At 46.5% G+C, this 19,092-nt stretch overlaps 2 protein-coding genes and 1 long non-coding RNA gene across 11 annotated transcripts in view; 2 read left to right on the forward strand and 1 right to left on the reverse strand.

Moving 5' to 3' along the window:
* On the forward strand, nucleotides 1-9,092 carry st8sia5 (ST8 alpha-N-acetyl-neuraminide alpha-2,8-sialyltransferase 5). Of its 9 annotated transcripts, XM_088281361.1 has the most exons (9): nucleotides 1-549; nucleotides 1,934-2,041; nucleotides 2,279-2,374; nucleotides 3,882-3,974; nucleotides 4,983-5,141; nucleotides 5,480-5,624; nucleotides 6,059-6,171; nucleotides 6,773-6,865; nucleotides 6,932-9,092. In XM_088281361.1, exons 1-9 carry the CDS (start codon nucleotides 404-406, stop codon nucleotides 7,392-7,394), a joined length of 1,416 nt encoding a protein of 471 aa, XP_088137487.1. In that variant the 5' UTR covers nucleotides 1-403; the 3' UTR covers nucleotides 7,395-9,092. The 9 variants fall into 9 exon arrangements, with proteins under 9 accessions (XP_088137487.1, XP_088137493.1, XP_088137490.1 ...); XM_088281364.1 differs by lacking the exon at nucleotides 2,279-2,374 and having other exon boundaries at nucleotides 2-549; XM_088281366.1 differs by lacking the exon at nucleotides 2,279-2,374 and having other exon boundaries at nucleotides 3-549; nucleotides 5,055-5,141.
* Nucleotides 3,703-19,092, reverse strand: part of LOC148318811 (uncharacterized) — a 19,129-nt gene continuing 3,739 nt past the window's right edge. Inside the window, exons 3-5 of the long non-coding RNA XR_015839750.1 lie at nucleotides 17,361-17,459; nucleotides 17,130-17,269; nucleotides 3,703-5,642 (exon numbers count right to left, since the gene is read on the reverse strand). This is a non-coding gene — a long non-coding RNA (uncharacterized LOC148318811). The remainder of the gene's footprint in view (nucleotides 5,643-17,129; nucleotides 17,270-17,360; nucleotides 17,460-19,092) is intronic.
* loxhd1a (lipoxygenase homology PLAT domains 1a) overlaps nucleotides 9,242-19,092 on the forward strand; it is a 22,124-nt gene continuing 12,273 nt past the window's right edge. Inside the window, exons 1-15 of the mRNA XM_088281358.1 lie at nucleotides 9,242-10,088; nucleotides 10,893-11,007; nucleotides 11,887-11,898; nucleotides 13,811-13,891; nucleotides 14,554-14,738; nucleotides 15,590-15,688; nucleotides 15,765-15,913; nucleotides 16,293-16,416; nucleotides 16,536-16,786; nucleotides 17,172-17,307; nucleotides 17,384-17,544; nucleotides 17,633-17,719; nucleotides 17,807-17,942; nucleotides 18,627-18,781; nucleotides 18,855-19,015. Of these exons, the coding sequence (XP_088137484.1) occupies nucleotides 9,563-10,088; nucleotides 10,893-11,007; nucleotides 11,887-11,898; nucleotides 13,811-13,891; nucleotides 14,554-14,738; nucleotides 15,590-15,688; nucleotides 15,765-15,913; nucleotides 16,293-16,416; nucleotides 16,536-16,786; nucleotides 17,172-17,307; nucleotides 17,384-17,544; nucleotides 17,633-17,719; nucleotides 17,807-17,942; nucleotides 18,627-18,781; nucleotides 18,855-19,015 (2,378 nt within the window). The 5' untranslated portion in view covers nucleotides 9,242-9,562. The remainder of the gene's footprint in view (nucleotides 10,089-10,892; nucleotides 11,008-11,886; nucleotides 11,899-13,810; nucleotides 13,892-14,553; nucleotides 14,739-15,589; nucleotides 15,689-15,764; nucleotides 15,914-16,292; nucleotides 16,417-16,535; nucleotides 16,787-17,171; nucleotides 17,308-17,383; nucleotides 17,545-17,632; nucleotides 17,720-17,806; nucleotides 17,943-18,626; nucleotides 18,782-18,854; nucleotides 19,016-19,092) is intronic.

Consider the following 19,092-nt stretch of genomic DNA (forward strand, 5'->3'; position numbering starts at 1 on the left):
TTCCTCTCAAGAAACGCAGTAACGCGGCAATGCTGGAGATGACGCACAAGGTGTGGGTGTGTTTCCCTCCTTTTTCATACAAGAATTCTACTTGAATTCTGTTCAGCATTGCTTTAATGGCCGTAATAAGGTTAATGAGATATTTCTGATTCCGTCGCATTTTGCATTTTCCTCCCTTTGCACCATCTGCCCCCCCCCTTCCTCTTGTCCTGTGGGGGATGTCTCCTGTGCTGATATCGCGAGTTTGCCTGATTTGGAACGAGTGAGGTTGCTCGGCATCCCTGTGGAAGCGGATGGACAATGCGCGGTCCGTTTGGGCCAACGAGAGTCGCGCGCGTCTCCCGGTCCTGAATGCAGCAGCGGCTGAGAGAGACACCGAGCAGGGTGTCAACGTCAGCCCCGGATGCTGCGCCGCAGGATCGGATACACAGACCCGTCGTCGGGTAAAGACATCCTGGGCAATCGCTCCCTTTGTTTCATATTCATTTGCGCCTTTGGACTGGTGACTCTGTTACAACAAATTCTCTATGGGAAAAACTACATTAAGAGGTAGGTGCTGTTTAGCATTTGCAGTGATTTGAACAGTTCAAAGCATCTATGCGTGAATGCTTAATGGATGTCTTCTTCGGGGGAAAATATTTCTCATGGCCGGAAGAGAACAATTGATCATCCATCCGTTTTTACCCCTGTGGCATAAATACGATTTTCATTGGGTTTCTTTTGATGATGGTAAAGCATCACTTTCACATCATACGCTCGCCGCCTCAGCGGCTGTGTATGGTAATGCCCATCCCTTGATTTAACCTTTTATTTTTATTTTTTAGTTTGCGCCTTTCTTCGACTGGTGGTACTGTAGATCCAGCCGAGACGAACGATGACGATTTTCAGCCAGTAATAAGTCAATTATTGTGTTCATTTCTCATGTGCACCTCCCCGCAAAAAACATGTTTGTGAATCCCAAGCACTATACTGTCTTCATGTCACGGCATATGCCTCCTAAATTCCAGTATGAGACGAGCAGATGTTGAGAAGAAGCCCAAAAACAAATGAACAAATGCCACATCCCTGATAAGTGTAGTCTTATGTTTACTTTAAGTAAACATGTGCTGCAGTCCTTTCGAAGAGAAAATCATCCCCGCCGCCCCACAGGCTGCTTTATAAGATGGATTCATGGTTCCCAAAAAGCTCCCCAATGGCGAGATTCATGAATCCAAGCATCCTGCACGTTGTGATGGCGCTGGGCCCATTGGAGAGAAAGAAAGAGAGAGAAATAGTGGAAGGTGGGCAAATGGGGATGGAGTTCAGCAACCAATGGGCTCAGCGGCGGCCATTTTGCTACACTCTTGAGGGGGGAGAGAAATTAGGAGGCCTTGACTGTGTGCACGTGTGCAACGTCATCGACTTCTTGTGATGGGCGACCGTCGAGGTTCAAGCGAGTGAGGGACTTATTATGGAGTCTGCCCTTGAGCTGCGTCGCATGAAAAAAAAAAAGTCAAGTTTGCTCTGTCGGGTCACATCTCCAATTTGATGTCGGAACCATTTTTTGAGATGTCAGTGACCCAACACGTTATGTGAGCTACGACTCTTGCGGTCGAGACGAACTCGGCATTGACGACACGCAAAGATTTTATCGAAATTACTGAACAGGTTTAGCATTTAGGATTGTCGGCGGCAGACACTTTTCAAGCAGATAAGAAAGGGGGGGGAAAAAAATCACTCAAAGTACGAGTCTCCTGAGAGCCAGAAGAGTGCAAATTGGACACGTTCGGAGTCATTCGAGCTCAATGTGTAAAACAAATGTCGGCGTGTGTTTGCTTGACATGTTTGTGTTGTGGGTGAACACTTTGGCTCGGGTTGTTTTCTGTTCTCCGCACGACTCGGAAAACAACCGGGAGGAAAGCGACCCAAATAAACTGACTCATTTTCTCACTAGTGCGCCACAGTTTAGCCGACTCAAAGGGGACGAGACGGGAAATTGGAGCGGTCCCGTTAATTTCTCGGATGACGGATCTCTGAAGCCTGCCAGAAATGGAAGGAAAAGGTACCCACACCTGTAGAGAGCAGCGAGAGGGAACGATAATGATGAGAGGTCACGCACACACCACACACACGCACTTTTTTTTTTTGCATGTTTGGAGCCGGCAGCAGCACCACTCCTTCGACAACACGGCCCATTTGCTGCGTTTGTCATTCTCTCTGATGAAGTGTGCAGGTTGTTAGCAACTCGGGCGGCGACCACGTCGCACGTTTAACGCCTAACCTGTCTGCATGTTGACAGATGTTTCCGTCAGCATTTTCAGCCCGATTCGCAGATCTCCGTAATAGTCACACCCTGCCTAGCCGATATTAAGAAGAAAAACAAACGCTCTCACAGGTAGGCCCGTTTGAAGGCATTTCTAGTTCATTCACAGAAACCCCAGAATGCCGCTCTTTTCTTTTTGTTTGGTCTGAAGGGGACACAAGTGATTTTTCCCCCGTGGTGGTTGCACTTCCAGATTTGCATGATTACGTCCACCTTAACCCTCAACCATCCCGGCTGGCTCCAAACTCTGGCGGGGCCTCCTGTCCATGTGCCGCCCATCGTGTCCCATTTGCAGCCATCGTCCTCCCCGTGCCTTGTGTCGTCTTCTGCGCAGCTCGTGTGTGTGTGTGTGTGTGCCGTGCACGTGGAGTGGCGACGCCTTCCCTTCTTCACATCTGCATTGTCTCATGGGTCGAAAACCTTCATTTTCTGTTATGAGGCCCTCTTGTGAGATCCGTGTTGATCACGATTTTTGGGGGAGAATTGGACGTATTCACCTGCAAAACTCACTCACAACCGCTTCGCCGTAAAAATAAATAAATAAATAAAAAGAAGAAAAATCTAATCAAAGATATTGGCCGTGTTTGGACATTGATTTCTGCCTGACAGTGGCATCTCATGTCTATCATAAAAGTAGACATGAAAAAGACTCCACGACTCAATCCTGAAATAACACAGGACGTGGATCCTTTTTGGGTTTAAAGCAGCCATTTTAGCAAATTTCCATGGAGAAACAATCGTCCCCTGGCAACAAATCAACCTTTGTGTCGATCTATATTTATCTATCTAATTTCTCGATGTGGGTGAATATGGCGGTTGGGAAATGGGACAGGAATGAGTCCCGATTAAAAGGAGGTCCCGCAGGCAGATGGGCAAGGCTAAATCGTGAAGCTCATTTTCTTCTGCCATCGAATGCGGAACCTTCGATGAGTCGAAAATGGAGCCGCCAACATCGGAGGCAGCGAACAAGATGAAATTGGCCACACTTAAACGAGCACAAAGTTGGCCTCGATGAACATGAATGCCGTCTGGTGGGAATGCGTCGTCAGGCGGAAGTCAACACGCCCGTGTCACCGTTGATTTGTGTGGCATCCGATCCTGCATCTTGTTCCTTTCAACGCACCCCCTTCTGTTCTTTGGTCTATTTCCTTTTTCCCAAACTCCCACCGCATTTTGCCACCATGCGCAGCCCCGTGACATGTTGCAGTGACGTCATCCACAATTCATTCCGCGAATGGAACTTGATCCAATTATCAGCCGACCTCTTAACAAAATCATACGGGACCGTGCTTGAATATTTCAGTTTCATTTGCTTGATGTGCATCGAATTGTTCTTTGGTCGAAAAACGATTCACTTCACCTTTGAGCATTTTAGTGTCCACTGTAATAAAGCCGGTGGGCGGAGTTTACAAAAACACCTCTATTGTCACGCTTTGAAAGAAATATTTGCATATAAATCACAAAACAATCTTTATGTTATTGGAAAAATATTCCTCCGCTTTCCCAATATTTGAACCCTCTGCCACTACCGCTCTCTCTGCCACTTGTTCCCGTGACTGTGTATTACTTCTGCCTTCAGGTATTTGGGAAATTATGACGGGCCCTTCGAGTACAACTCGACAACATGCAAAGAGCTCAGACAGGAGATTATGGATGTCAAAGTCCTGACAATGTGAGTGAGTTCTTGTCGGGACATTTGGGAGGGTTTTTTTTTTTTTTCCGGAGTCGATTGTTACAAGTGTCAATTTACGCCGTAGAAAAAATTTCTTGACTTTAGCGGAATCTTTTCCCTTTGACGTCTCGTATGTTTGCCCCAAAAACTTCATTCTCTGTACGGGAAGGTTTTTAAGTCACGTGTTAGCTCACGCAAAAAGTCTATTTGTCGCACTCAAATCCAGAATGAAATCAGCCCTTGATGTACCGTCGTGTAAAACGGCACACGTATAAAAACAAAAAGTTAGCGCAAGAAGCTAACCCAGCGTCTGCCTTTTTGTTATATACCACAAAAAAAATACGTCTAAAACGCTATTCGCAAAATGATGGAACAAAGTATTTTGTTCCCAAAAAGTTGGTCACCACCAGCACGAATTCATTGCAAAGTACGGCACCATTTGACAAGCATGCGACTGCTACCGTAACGAGCTAACGGAGAAGTTTGCATTTTCACACCGCAAACAAATGTCACAGAAATTGGATCACATCAGACGATAAGATCCAGATCAATTTTGTTGGCTTACCAAAAAATGCTCAATACCGGAAAGTAGAAAACCAGTAAACCGTCACAATATTTTTCTTCAACTTGGAGGCAAAACGTATTTCACACTTTTTTTTGGTGTGTGCGCTAATGTAGTAATCCAGAGACACGTCCTGAACTATTTTTTACCGCCAAAGACAGGAACTACCTTCAAATGGCACACCATGCCCTGCGGTGGCGATTCAGAAAGAGTCACATCACCGTCTAACGAGGCAGTTAAACCCAAGAGGCATCCTTCCTGACTTTCGTGGCAACTCGATGGTTTTCCATGCTGCCAGACGATAGTTTCCGATTCAACTCCCAGGAAATGTCTTTTTACAGCCGCGCTAGATCATCTCTGACATTTTGCTGCTCCATTTTTTGCTCGCCGCTCCCACAGCGCCATGTCCGTCTTTATAATGTTGTCGTTTTTTTCGCCCTTCGTAGAAACGATAATCGGACAATACATGCTCGTGGCAAACCTTCTTCATTGCACAAGTCTCTCTGCCTGTCTGCCAGGGTCAAAACCTCCGATCTGTTTGAGAGATGGCGCAACCTGCAGGTGTGTAAGTGGGAGCAGAGCAAGGAGGAGACCGGCAACTTCAAGTAAGCCTCACCTGCCGAAAAAAAGGTGCCCCAATGGAGGTGGATGCCAAAGAAACGTGGCAACTGTCCGTCTTCTCGTGATGAGTTGAAATCTCATCATGATCTCTCCAATCTCGTTGCACTCTTTCTGATTTCTGATTCTGATAACTTTCATGCCGCCATGGTTTTTATCCGGGGGAAATGTCTTCCATGCGGAAGACTCCACCAAAAACTTGGTCAGGAACATGTGATGATGAATTGAAGCGTTTGTTCTTCTCAGCAAGTTTTCATCACCACATTGCAAATAAGCACAGATGCGGCTCATCTCCTTTGAACCGATGATTTTTGCTTTGTACCAGATTGTCGCTGTCTCGCTGCTGCAACGCTCCTTCCTTCCTGTTCACCACCAAAAGGAACACCCCCGCCGGGACCAAGCTGAGATATGAAGTGGACACCAGCGGCATCCTTCCCATCACCACCGAAGTCTTCAAGATGTTCCCAGATGTGAGTCCGAGGCCAGCTCTGAACAAATCAACAAATGTTTGTTACCTTCCGCTGCTATTGCCAATCGATTTAGGTACTTTGTGACGTACTAAATAAAAAATTACAAATAAAATAATAATAAAAAATAAATAAATCATAAAATCAAAAATAATGCAAATAATAACAATAATAACGTTTTTACTTCTCCCAAACAGTTTCTTGGTGAAACGTCTTTGCAACCTTTTACGAATCCTAACGAAATCTCCAAGTTTGCTACGTTCGCAAGCCGTCACAATCATTCGCCACTCAACGAGATACCACCTTTCGTTTGGTTAATAGTACGCGCGCTAGAAAGTTAATAAAAGACTGAGAATTGTTTATAACTGACAGTTATTAAAAAAATAATAAATCAGTTCACTTTGAGTGTACCAACTTTTGCGACTTGTGCCTCCAAGGATATGCCATATTCCAAATCCCAGTACAAGAAATGTGCCGTGATCGGAAACGGCGGCATCATCAAGAACAGCAACTGCGGAAAGGACATCGACTCTGCAGACTTTGTGTTCAGGTAGGGGGGAAAAAAAATTCCGTTGTGATCTAATCCGTCCATTTGGCAACTTTATTTTATTTTCCACGTATGTTGCCCACTTTGCACCGATTTTCCAATGAAAAGTTTTGCCGTCCTCAGTGAAACAATGACGCTCTTTTCAACTCAGAGGTGACGAATGGCACGTCGCCGCCTCCTGCGGGCCCGTTTGTCACATTCGCTCACTTTTCAGCTGACATTTAATAGTTTAATAAACTGTCCTTCAATGGATGATATATTCGGAGAGTCACTTAATATCGAGACAAATTAGAACATCATGAAAAGCTTGCAAATCCGGAAGAAAAGGTTCATATTTATTTGAGAATTGACACTTCATGGGTCATTTTTAGGGATAGGGATGGCTTTAATAAAAGACGATTCAAGTCGCTATCTCGGTACGGTAGCGGCCCGACCCTCCGGCCTAATTCCGAAAAATTGGATTCATGGGCCGGCCTAAAATTTGTCACGCCGCCTCTCAAAAAACATTGCGGACTGCCCAGCTCTGGCGGTCCGCGAAAAATAAAGTTGAGCTGAGAATGTTTGTTGCTGAGAGAATGCGCTTGCACTTTATCTTTTGTCCTAGATGCAACATACCTCCCATCGGCGAGAAATACTCGGCTGATGTCGGCACAAAAACGGACCTGGTAACTGTAAATCCCAGCATCATCACAGAAAGGTACGCTAAATGCTCCCGAAATGCCTCTTTTGTGGGCTTCTCACCTAACCCCGCCCACCTGGCCAGGTTCCAGAAGCTGGAGAAATGGCGGCGTCCCTTTTACGATGTCCTGCTGAACTACGAGAACTCGTCGGTGGTCCTCCCGGCGTTCTACAACACGCGCAACACCGACGTGTCCTTCCGGGTCAAGTACATGCTCGACGACTTTGACTCGCAGCGCGGCGTCTTCTTCTTCCACCCGCAGTATCTGCTCAACGTGCAGCGCTTCTGGGCGGTGCAGGGCGTGAGGGCCAAGCGCCTCAGCAGCGGCCTCATGCTGGTCACCGCCGCCCTGGAGATGTGCGAGGAGGTTCACCTCTACGGGTTCTGGGCCTTCCCCATGAACCCGTCGGGCATCTTCATCACGCACCACTACTATGACAACGTCAAGCCGCGGCCGGGCTTCCACGCCATGCCGCACGAGATCTTCAACTTCATCCACATGCACGCTCGCGGTATCGTTCACGTGCACACGGGGGCGTGCACGTGAACGCGCAACTGGCTAGGAAGTGGCGGTTTTCTCTAAATCTCACCGCGGTGGAACCTCCAAAGTAGAATGGAGCATTTTTCAGGATGTTCCCACACATTTAAAATGCCATCTATTTATTTATTTATTTTTATTTCACTACATTCGACTCCCGCGATTCACAAGGGATAGGGACTGGGCCGGTCGGCAAAGTGCCGAAATCCACGTACAATTAAATGCTTTAAAATGCGGAGGGGGGGAAAAACGTCCAAAATATATACAGATCTTTTTTTTCTTTTATTTTCTATAATTATTCAAGGGAGGCTAATTTAAAAAAAAAAATGTAAACATTTCAATAATTACATTATGATTTTTTTTGCTTTCAATTTATTATAATTATTGTACACCTATCATTTTTCTTACTTTGGTCAATAATTTTTTGGAAAGTAACCTCACACACATCAAGCAAATCCATTTGCCTTCTGAAAATGTTCATGGCCGTTTTCTCTCCTGTAGCCGCATGGCTAAAAAGGAAAGCCAAAGAAAAAGGACTGAGCTGATTTTCACCGAGCCGATCAAGACTTTGGAGGTTCCGCCGAAGGTTTCTGCCATTTCAGACCAATCGGAAGCTTGTTTTTCACTGTGCTTTTCATGTGGTCGTCTTCTTCTCGATGTTGATGTCGTCGCTGTGATGTTTTGTAGTGGCTCAGCTGTACAGCTTGGTTCTTTTCTACTCCAAACACGGCGGGCGTGGCACCTTTCTTCCATGTTGTGTAAAAAAACCAAAAAAAAGCCTGAAAAAAAAAAATATTTGCAAATGCAGCATCCAATTGTGTAATTTTGTAATCCATTTGATTGTTCGCCCACATTGACAGGGTGAACATTTGAAATGGGCCCGTTTCCGGTGGCCTTGTCAGGAAATGTCGTCCACTCGTGCAACCGCAAAGATGCGATTGACTTCCTTTTATTTGATTGACAGAAATCCCTCGCTATTCTGCCGTTAAGATTGAAAAAAACTCATTAGATTTTCACCATTGGCAGGATCCGCTGCAAAAGCATTTGAAACTTTTTAATCTCACAAATTCAAATTCCAAAGAAACTTCAGTTGAGATGAGACGACTGGAACGTCGCTTCCAGGTATTCACGTTCTACTTTCTTCCCGAGGCAGCTTTTGCGCCACCCGGTGGCGTCGTTGAGCTCATGTCCCACCGGAATTGATCAAAAGTGAATAGCGGGGGATGACTGCTTTGATCTACCATGCTGCCTTATGAATTTCCATTCGGCCCATCCAATATGCAATTGTCATCGGCCATCGGGAAGTTTGTGGCTCAAATCAATCAAAGGGGGCGTCGGCCTCGCTGGCCACTCCTCGTGGTGTTGTACTTCACATCGTACTCGTCGTGCATGATAAAGCTTTTCGTGTGTACCCGCTTCTAAGTTGACACTCACAGAAACTTTTTGGTCCAAGAGATTGTTCACCTGGCGGAGGCTCGTCGTCCTTCTTTGACGTTGTCCGCAATGTTTGCATCTGCCAGCGAAATTTGGGTTGAGCGCCAAAAGGAGTCAGAAAACGGGCAGGAAAGGGAAACGGAACAAAACGGAATCATGTTTGTCAATAAACAAGTTTGGATTTTTGTCTCCCGATGATTAGGATTCTCGTTACTGAACATCCAGTAGAAATGGACCAAAACATGCAAATAAAATATGATCAAATAAAAAGGACTCATTGACACGTAATTAGAGCAGAAATGATTGAAATGTTGAGATTAAGGACGGAAAGGTGACACGTGACGGTATTAAGGACGATTGGAAGGGAAAATTGAAGTCTGGATTGAAAAAAAAAAATGTAGAACTCAGCTCAACTCTGAAGACTCTGCAAACTGTGAGTAAGGAGATTGTGGATTTCGAAGCATTTAGAAAACGGCCGGGCAGGTAAAAGCGAGACACCCCTGTCCCGTAAAGCGATCCTGACGCCATGAATAATGGAATGCCGGGATAAGTTCTCTCTGCGCAAGGCTCCTTTTTCACGCAGCTTTCTCACGACCGTCACCAGCCAAGGCGGCCACTTTTTCACGAGCGTCGTCGGCTCCTCCGAAGGCCGCGGAAGCAGAACCTCCCGGCCGTCACGGGTTGAAATGAGTGGCCCGGCTCCGTGGAAAAGCTCGGCGAGCTCTTGAGAGAGTGATGCAAAAATGCCATCCCAACACAAACATTCCAGATCATTCGAAGAAAGCGAGGACGTGGAAGAAGCGCCCGAGTTGAAGGAAAGAAACGGTCAGAAGACGCAGAAAAAGCGTTGCGACAAAAAGGGCTCGGAGAAAGACAAGAAAGGTGAAAAAGACAAAAAGATGGAGAAAGCCAAGGAGGAAGGCGAGCAGAACAACAACGAGCCAAGCGCCCGAGAAGACGCAAGCCAGGCGACGAAGAAGGAGAAGAAGTCCAAGAAGAAGTCCTCCGCCGACGGCGACAAGATCAAGAGCAAAGACGGCAAGAAGAAGAAAGGCGCTCACGACCAAGTTGAGGAGGCGGAGGACTCCAAAAAGAAGAAGAAGAAGAAAGCAAAGAAAGGATCCGCTGAAAGTGACGAGGAGAAAAAGAAAAAAGGCAAAAAGTCCAAAAGCAAGCACGTGGACTACGCGGCAATCTATCAGAGCCAACTTCTCCACTACCGCAGCGACTCGTCCGATGGCTACGAGGACGTCTACTACAAGAAGAAAGGTGAGATACGATTCTGCGCCGCACTTTTTCCGAGCGCCGCGGATGACGACACAATGTCAGCAAGACGTAAATGGAGACGTCGCGAAGCCGGAGATTTTGCTCGGAAGCAGCCTTTCGGGTCATACGGGCCACTTCCGGAGCTCCTTCAGAGAAAAACCAGTCCGAGTCATCCGGAATGTAATGCGAGCAAATTCAAACGACGGGCGGTACGAGGTGGCAAAAAATTGGGAGTTTTCATCATGGCGTGTACGCTGAGCATGACGGCGACATCAAATGACTCTGCCACTAACGCAACTCCACAAGGGCGGCATTTGACTCGCCAACAGCCCCGATCGCATCTTCCAAGCCGTGACCCTCCATTTACATTTTTTTGATTTGAGTTTTCTTTTACCATAAAACAATCTGAGATGTAAACATGGAGGCGTGTCGTAGAGCAGCGGTGCGCTTGAACTGTTCTGCCAGGATGGCCGAGTGGTCTAAGGCGCCGCGTTCAGGACCCAGTCCCCCCAGGAGGCCTGGGTACGAATCTTCAATTTCCCCATTGTGGGACTAATAAAGGGAATATTATTATTATTATTATTATTATTATTCTCCTGCTGTTGTTGTGAAAGGTCAGACAATTTGTGTTGGCGGTGTTCTTAAGAAGCCAATCACACCCTCGGCGTCTTGATTTCGAAGCAAACGGGGACATGGCTCTTGCGTCGTTGCTTTGGGCCAATCAAATGAGGAAGAACAAAATCATCGTCAACATTTCTTGATGTCTGGAAATGGGGAAAAGACCATTTCCTTTCCCTCTGCTTCTAGTCTACGAAGTGGTGGCGATAACGGGTGACGTCAAGGGAGCCGGGACTGACGCCAATGTGTTTGTCACCCTTTTTGGAGAGTTTGGAGTCACCCCAAAGGTTCACCTGGCCAGCAAGTGAGCTGCAATTTATTTCGTTTTTTGCTTGATATTTGGGTTTCTCAATGCATACACGGAAGACTGAAAGTGGACTGGAGAGGGGAGCTCTCTAATCTCGTTGCACTCTTGAGTACAATGACAATAAAGGATTTCTAAATTTCTAAATTTCTAAAATTTCTAAAGTGACAAAATTGAAACACCATGAAATGTTTCATTCAATTTTTGTTCATTCATTAAAAATAAATAAATGCACCATTAAAGAATTAAATAAAAGTGTCAATAATTAAAGCTTTCGTGTATAAATTCAATATTAAATTCATACACTGAACCAATGCGTCATTACTGAATTAAATTACCAATAATTATATGCAAAAAAAAAAATACAATTATTTCTGTATTTAATTAATTACAATAAAAACAAACAATTATTTAATCGTTTCATGGTCCTATGTTGCAGTGTTTCATGAATTTATTTTGTCTGTCAAACTCGCCCACCAAAGTTAATGGGCGGAGCTAAACACTTTCTTTAATGATACGTTGATTTATTTAATTCCGTATTTCATTCATAAATGAAAGATTTAATGAATAACACTTTGATTTAATTCGTTAATGTATTTACTTGATATTCAATTTCAGCACTTTCAGCCTTCCATAAATATATGATTGCAGTCATCTTATTTGCACAAATGATTCCAGACTTTGTGTGGATCCTCAAAAGTCGAGCTAAGGTTAATAGTCGAGGGTAAGTATGAGGGTTCGCTTTTGAAGGCTTGTTGGTTTCGGGTTGAGCTGAATTTCTTGAGTTGCCAGAGTCCAACCTGCCGTCGTTCTCCAAAAAGTAAGTTTAATCATGCAAAGTAACTTTTTGTATTTTCTATTCCCCTCTGGTCTTTTCAGCACTGAAAAGAGGTACTTTGGAGGTTTAAGATTCTGTTGCGGGTGTCGACTTGTATTGTGCAGCAACTGTATGAGAGAGCGTTCCATTGAGTCATTTTTTATTGAATATCATTTTTTTATATACTTTAACCCTTTATTGGGCGCCCATATAATTCTATTTTCGACAATACATTTATCCATCATGCTTTTATTTGTCGCCAAAAGAATAAAACGTGCCTCAATTTGAATATTCAGCCCGTACAACCAATGTCCTTTAACAACGTGAAATTTGGCAGGCATGCCTTTCATGAAGAAAAAAACAAGTCTCCATGACGCAAAGTTAACAGGAAGTCAGCCATTTTGGTGAAAGATTTTTCCTGATTGCTGGCAAATTTCAAATGTGGAACGCTAATTTGAGAAGAAATTCTCTTCTTTTTATTCAGTGTGAGTGAAGCAGGCTGGCAAATTTGACAGAACTGAATTATAAAACTTCAGTCATGGTTTAAGCTACTTGTTGCCCCGAGAAAAGGTTCAATTGCCACCGAAGCCGAGCGAGCCTTCGGACAAGAGCGTTTGATCGCCATAGCAACAGAATGCTCTCTTCCATACAGTATTTGGAGTAAGGCGGAACGACGTGACATGGCTGCTCTTCTTCTGCATTCTGAGACGAATGGAAGAAGACCACGATGTCACCCCCCCCCCCCCCTGGCAGACGATCAAATGACCGCCAGGCAGCCGCACATTGATTGACCGATCGAGTTACGAGGCTGCGCAATAGGACATCCTGACTTGATGTCACCCACACCTTGCGTGGGCGTGCGCACTCCGCGTATTCAGTGTGTCCATGCTGTGTGACTGCAGCCGACGAAATAGCATACACGGCGAGCGCACGCAAGAGTTTCACCTTACTCCCATTTATAGCAGAACTGAGATCAGGTCGCACCTGTATTGTGTGAGCAACAACACGATATGGGCGGGGCCAGTGTGCAAACTCTTTGGAAATTCAGTGCAACTCGCCACTTGCATGAATTCCAAAATTTTGCATCGGGTTTGCTTTTCTTTCCGTAATCGCCGTGACACCTCAGCCTCGCTCCCAACGAGGGCAGCCATTCACGTGCGTCGGGCACAACTCGCATTCCACATGACGTGGCCTCATGCGCTTGAATTGGACACGCCTTGGCATGGCTGGCCAAGGCTGGCGGCTCGCATGTTGGACACAGCGGAACCTCGAAAGTGGAACGGACCTTTTCGGCAGTCCACCACCTTTGAAACAGAAGACAATTTTAAAATCCGTCAATGTTTCGGGCTGTTCTTTGGCTTTTTGGAGGCCGACACTTATTAGGAGAAGATGGCAAAGAAGATACAGTTAAGCACATCAAAGGGATACATCCGACCAGCCATTTTCCGAGCCGCTTTTCCTCACGTGGGTCGCGGGCGTGCCGGCAGTAGGCGGGGCACAACCTGAACCGGTTGCCAGCCAATCACACGGCACACAAAGACAAGCAAGCATCCGCGCTCACACTCAAACCTCGGCACAATTTGGGGTGTCCACTCAACCTGCCGGGCATGTTTTTGGGAATGTGGGAGGAAACACGAGTACCCGCAGAAAAACCGCACAGACACGGGGATCGAACCCGACACCTGCGCACCGTCGGGCCAACGTGCTAAGCGGTTGTCCGCCGTGCCGCCCAAACGGTTCCAGTGACTCCAAAAGATGGGAGGGGAAGATCCACAACATGATCGAAAACTTCAGTTCAGTGAGCATCGTCTGCTCACATTTTGCTTTTTTCAAAGTTGACGGGCATTTCTTTGGGGGTTCCACTGGATTGTCTTAAAATGCGGGTGCCGCCTTCCCCAAAAAATATCCGCTAGCGCCACCAGACTGGCCCTCAAATCTCATTTGACGTCATTTTGCTCGCCGCAATGCTAACACTTTTCTTTGCAGAAGCCGGACGGCCTTTGAAAAGAACAAGACGGATGTTTTCCGCATCAAAACACACAATGTGGGTGCGCTCAAGAAGCTGAGGTAAAGCACAAGTTCACAAAAATGGTCTCAACATACAATCCAACATTTTCCCCAAGTTGCTTAGAGAAAAAGCAAATCAAGATGACATTAAACCCTTCTCAGTGAGATACTAAACGACTCTTGAAACAGCTTTTCTAAAGCGGAGAAATGCCGTCTTTTACAACGCGGGAAAAAAAGCAAGCGTTCAGCGTGATTTATCGCCGGCAAAACCACGGAAAATTAATGTTGGATATTCACGTTGCTCGTCAGCGGCGGGCTTGGAAAAGGCGGAAAGACGCCAGCTCGTGGCATCTTAAAAGCGCTGAGGTGGCGCTTTTTTTCCAGCTGTGCCGCACTTTGCCGGATTTCATCCTGCAGTGGGAAGCTGGAGCTCCATCTGCTTTCGGCTCTTAGCATCTTTTGGCGGAGCGTGTGACGTGCTTCACAAATTCCTTCCCGCAACAAGCGTATCCGTAATTTTACGGACACAATCTCCAAAATGAAGAGAAATCGATTTCAAGGGTGCTGAAAATGCACCAAATAAACGTGAGCTAACAAATATGCGAGGTCAACGATGACGATATCTATTTGTGCTTCATAAACATTTGTGAAATGAAATTGCTAACGAGATGTGTGAGAAAAGTGAAAGGTCGCAGCGCCGCAGCGTTGACTTGTTTGCGCAGGATCGAGCACGACAACACGGGCATGAATGCCAGCTGGTTTTTGGACCGGGTGGTGGTGACCGACATGAGCCGGCCTCACCTGCGCTTCTACTTTGCCTGCAACAACTGGTTGAGCCGCGAGGAAGGCGACAATCTTTTTGTCAGGGACCTGCTGGGCAGCCTCAACCAATTGGACGTTCCCAAATGTGAGACACAAAGCGCGTCGTCGCAAAATCACACACACACAAAAAAAAAAAATCTCCTTGATCTCATGGCCAAATTTGATACCGTTCCGTAGTTTCATGGAATGAAGGAAGTTGATCAAGCGATTGGATTTCCATTTGACATTTATAGTTTTGCACTTACACGCTATTGTCGTCCAGAAAAAGAATACACTTTTGCCCGATAAATAATACAAATCGATAGACGTCCAAATAATTATTTTGATTCTCAACCGCATTTTATGCAAGAACTAAAAACATGAATTGTGACGCAACAATGGTCTGACAAGACCGCCGCAGCAGAACTCAACTTTTAAGCAAAATCATTTCCGAAAATGAGTTTTTGTCATTGGTGAAAATGAAATACGTTTCTTTGAATAAAATAAAAAGATAAATTGTTGACTTTTGACTGACGGGGTTCAAAGACAAAACGTTTCTACCCTCTCGGCCACGTTCCGTTGGCGAGTCGTCCTCTGTCGCTTTTTGTGATGCGACGCCTCAAGCGGGCGCGTGGCGAAGACGACGCTTTGACGACGACTAATTGGCTTGAAGGCGTCTGCTCTCGTGAAGTTTTAACCAGGAAGTCGCTTAGCCAGGAAGTTTACAATCAATGTAGAAAGGGAATTGCGCCGTTAGATCTCGGAAGCAAGCGTGTCACAGGACAAGCATCGTCTCGTATTCCGGAGAGTCGGTCGGAATCTGAGCGACTCTCAACTCGGTGTACGACACAAATGAGCAACGAGAACAAGAGCGACTTCACGAGGTGTGAGCTGCACTTCAAAGTTCATTCTCTTCACGCACTAAATCTCAATAAATTGTCTCATCGGTCATCACAGCGAATAAATACACGGTGAGCGTGTTCACCGCCGACATGAAGGGAAGCGGAACAGACGCCGACGTCTTCCTCAACATCTTCGGAGAGAACGGCGACACGGGTGGGTGAAACCTTTCCTTGATGATGTCACGTTTGCTTTGAGTCTGGCAACCCCTTTTTTTCCCGCCGCGTTGAAGGCGAGCGGCGGCTGGACAGCGACAAGGACAACTTTGAACGCGGCTCAGAGGACAAGTTCACCATCGAAGCTCCCAACTTGGGCAGGCTGAGGAAGATCACCATCGGCCACAACAACCGAGGTTCATCCGCCGGGTGGTTCCTAGATAAGGCACGTTGCCGCTAAGATTCGCTTCGAAGCCCCGATGAGAATTGTGGAAAAAAAATGGGATCAAATACTGTCATCGATATCTCTCGGGAAAATATTGATCATAATCCTTTGAATACTGTATCTACTGCAAAATCAGTCTAATATCATTTCACTCTCATTTGACAACATTTCGAAACATAAAATGAATACGGACCAGCACGTGGCAAAAAACAATCCCCCCCCCCCAAAGAAACGGCTAAAGTTAGCTTTTGAATGCTAGCAGCAACAGAACGGAAGCGGTGTCCTGTCTGATGTTGCCGATCACAATGCCTTGCAGTCCGGTCGATCGGCGACTGCGGCGCTCGCTCCAAACTCATGTTGGTTGCACTCGTCTGTTCAGGTTGCCGTCGATGACATCGGAAACAAAGAAGTGTACGAGTTCCCCGTCAATCGCTGGTTTGCGATGGATGAAGACGATGGCAAAATCCAGAGAGACGTGCTCGTCGGTTCGTTGCAACCAATGGGTGAGCACGCAAAAGCTCGTACCGTAAAAAGCTGAATATCGATCTGTATATTCGGGGTGTGCGTCTCTCCAATAAAAGGCGATTCGTTCTGCATCAAAACACGTTTGTGGCTCTGTTAGGAATCGTGTACAACGTTCAAGTGATGACCGGGGACGTGAGGGGCGCGGGCACCAACTCGAAAATCCACATGGTCATGCACGGCTCCAAGGGCTTAAAGAACAGCGGCAAAATCTTCTTGGAGGGCGGCGCCTTTGAGCGCGGCCTCATTGACATCTTCGACGTGGAGATCTGCGAGTTGATCAGCCCCCTCAGCAGGGTCACTGTCGGGCACGACAACGGGGCCGTCGGCGCCGGATGGTACTGCGAGAAGGTACAATGCGTCTCTCGCGCCAAAACCCAAAAGCCTTCATACTCGAGTAAAGCGCTCGGAATCAGACGAGGGAAATATTTTTGGGCGCTTGCATTTGCACAACTGAAACATTCTCAGACGCACGTCATAAATTCTCTCACTATTGTGCTTACGTTGACTTATTTATTTTTCCTCCTACATTCACCTTCAAAATGTTTTCATGTCCAATTGCTCTCTCATGCACTCAAATGCAATAGCCAGAAAAGGTTCTAACGTGAATGATTTGATTATTTTCAATGATTTAAGAAACTAAACTAAAATGCTTTCATCATTTAATGAGATGAATGAAAAAAATTGAGCTCACCTCCGCACTTGGGGTGACGTTGTCCACCCGTTTGTCATCGAGGTGGTCATCTACTGTCCATTCACGGGAGTGGAGCAGACCTTTCCGTGTGGGATGTGGCTCGACGAGGACGAGGGCGACGGGCTCATCGAGAGGGAGCTCTACGAAATGGTTTCCCTCCGTCAGAGGAAGCAGAAGAGTGAGCGCCGTCGGGCTATCGACTCGCCCTCTGACTAAATTCTAAAAGCTCACTTGCTTTGTCGTTTGTGCGACAGAGTATCCGTGGTCCTTGTGGATCTGGACCTCGGACCTGAAGGGCGCGGGTACCGACGCCCAGGTATTTCTGCAGATCTATGGAGAGAGCGGCAAATCAAACGAGATCAAGCTGGAAAACAACTCGGACAGTTTTGAACAGGGCCGTCTTGATAAATTTATGGTAATCCCAAATTATGCAGCACACGAAACCTTGGACTGCTGGAAATACTTTCATAGATTGTCGGAGGTTTTGTTTTTTGTTTTTTTAGATTGAACTTCCCGACATTGGACGACTCCTAAAAGTGCGCATCTGGCACGAGAAGAGGCATCCGTTTGCCGGCTGGCACTTAGGGAGGGTGAGGCCTTTTCAGTTCTTCGTCGCGATGCACTCAAAGTCCAGTGGCCAGATTTGGCCCATCACATTTCTTGGGGCTTTTTTGCAGGTTAGTTTACTGAAGACGCTGACGATGGAAAAATACATTTTCGAATGCGGCCGTTGGCTCGACATCAACGAAGACGACAACGAGATCGTACGAGAGTTGCCGGCGACGGGGGACCTTTGTGACGAGCCACTACCCGGTACGAAACGAGTTTTTACACCCGTGTCAACTGGTGGGCTTCAAGTGAACATTTCATTCAAGAAGGACTCTCTCTATACGCCACGTTTGCACCAACGGATTCTGTTGGGGGAAGCGGTGGACTAGTGGTTAGCATGTGTGCCACACAGTTCTGAGGTTCCGGGTTTGAATCTCAGCCAATAGACTCGCAATTCGAAAAAGGACCACAGCTCCGTCAAATGGATATTTGTTTTAGTTGCATTGAAGCAGCGGCGGGCAGTCAAGGCCTTCGAGGTGGCCAAACATCATCAAGAAAAAAAAAAATCTGCATATTCTTCACATTGATGTCATATTCTATCCTAGCGTTGTATTTTTCGCGGAGAGTTTTTAATCCAATCTTGTGATGCCGGGCAGGTTTCACGCGCAGTATTCTTTCCGAGGCCTTCAAATACAATCGTGCGGGCGTCTGCTCTGAGTCTCAAGGGACTTTCAGATTTGACAGACGTTTGCGACAGCCAATCAGATCACGAGTTGGCGACAGTGACGCCTTCTCGCTGGCCTTACATTGAAGGTGATGAACACGCTTCCTGATTGCAGAATCAACACACCCGAAAGTGGGAACCGGCGACCGTCCGAAAATCTTGACGGAAATGCAGCATCCATTTCTTGATGTCTTCTTGAAATTGGTTTTTGTTTTGCGGCTTAGTGATAAAGTATCGCATCACCATCTGCACGGGCAACATCAGCGGCGGCGGCACCGATGCCACGGTCTTCCTCAACGTCATCGGCGACCTGGGCGACACCGGCGAGAGACTGATGATCATGAGCAAAAACAACGTCAACAAATTTGAAAAGGGCAACGTGAGCGAGGGGCATGGAAAACACGAATGGCGTTCGGTTCCCACCGTTGCTTTTTTTTTTTCTTTTCCTTCAGCACGACGAGTTTCTCATCGAAGCCGTGTCCCTGGGCCGCATCCGCCGCGTACGCGTCGGACACGATGGGCGCGGCGGAGGCTGCGGTTGGTTTCTCGATAAGGTCTTGGTGAGGGAGGAAGGCCAGCCTGAGTCGTTAGCCGTCCAATTCCCATGTTACAGGCAAGCTTTTGATTCACCACATCCATTCTTCTCAAATTCGACATTTTTGGGAAGAAGTACATTGGCTGGCGACGATC

The sequence above is a fragment of the Idiotropiscis lumnitzeri genome, chromosome 18 (genome assembly GCF_059441095.1).
Source record: "Idiotropiscis lumnitzeri isolate Australia: NSW breed Sydney's pygmy pipehorse chromosome 18, RoL_Ilum_1.0, whole genome shotgun sequence".
Classification (NCBI taxonomy): Eukaryota; Metazoa; Chordata; class Actinopteri; order Syngnathiformes; family Syngnathidae; genus Idiotropiscis; species Idiotropiscis lumnitzeri.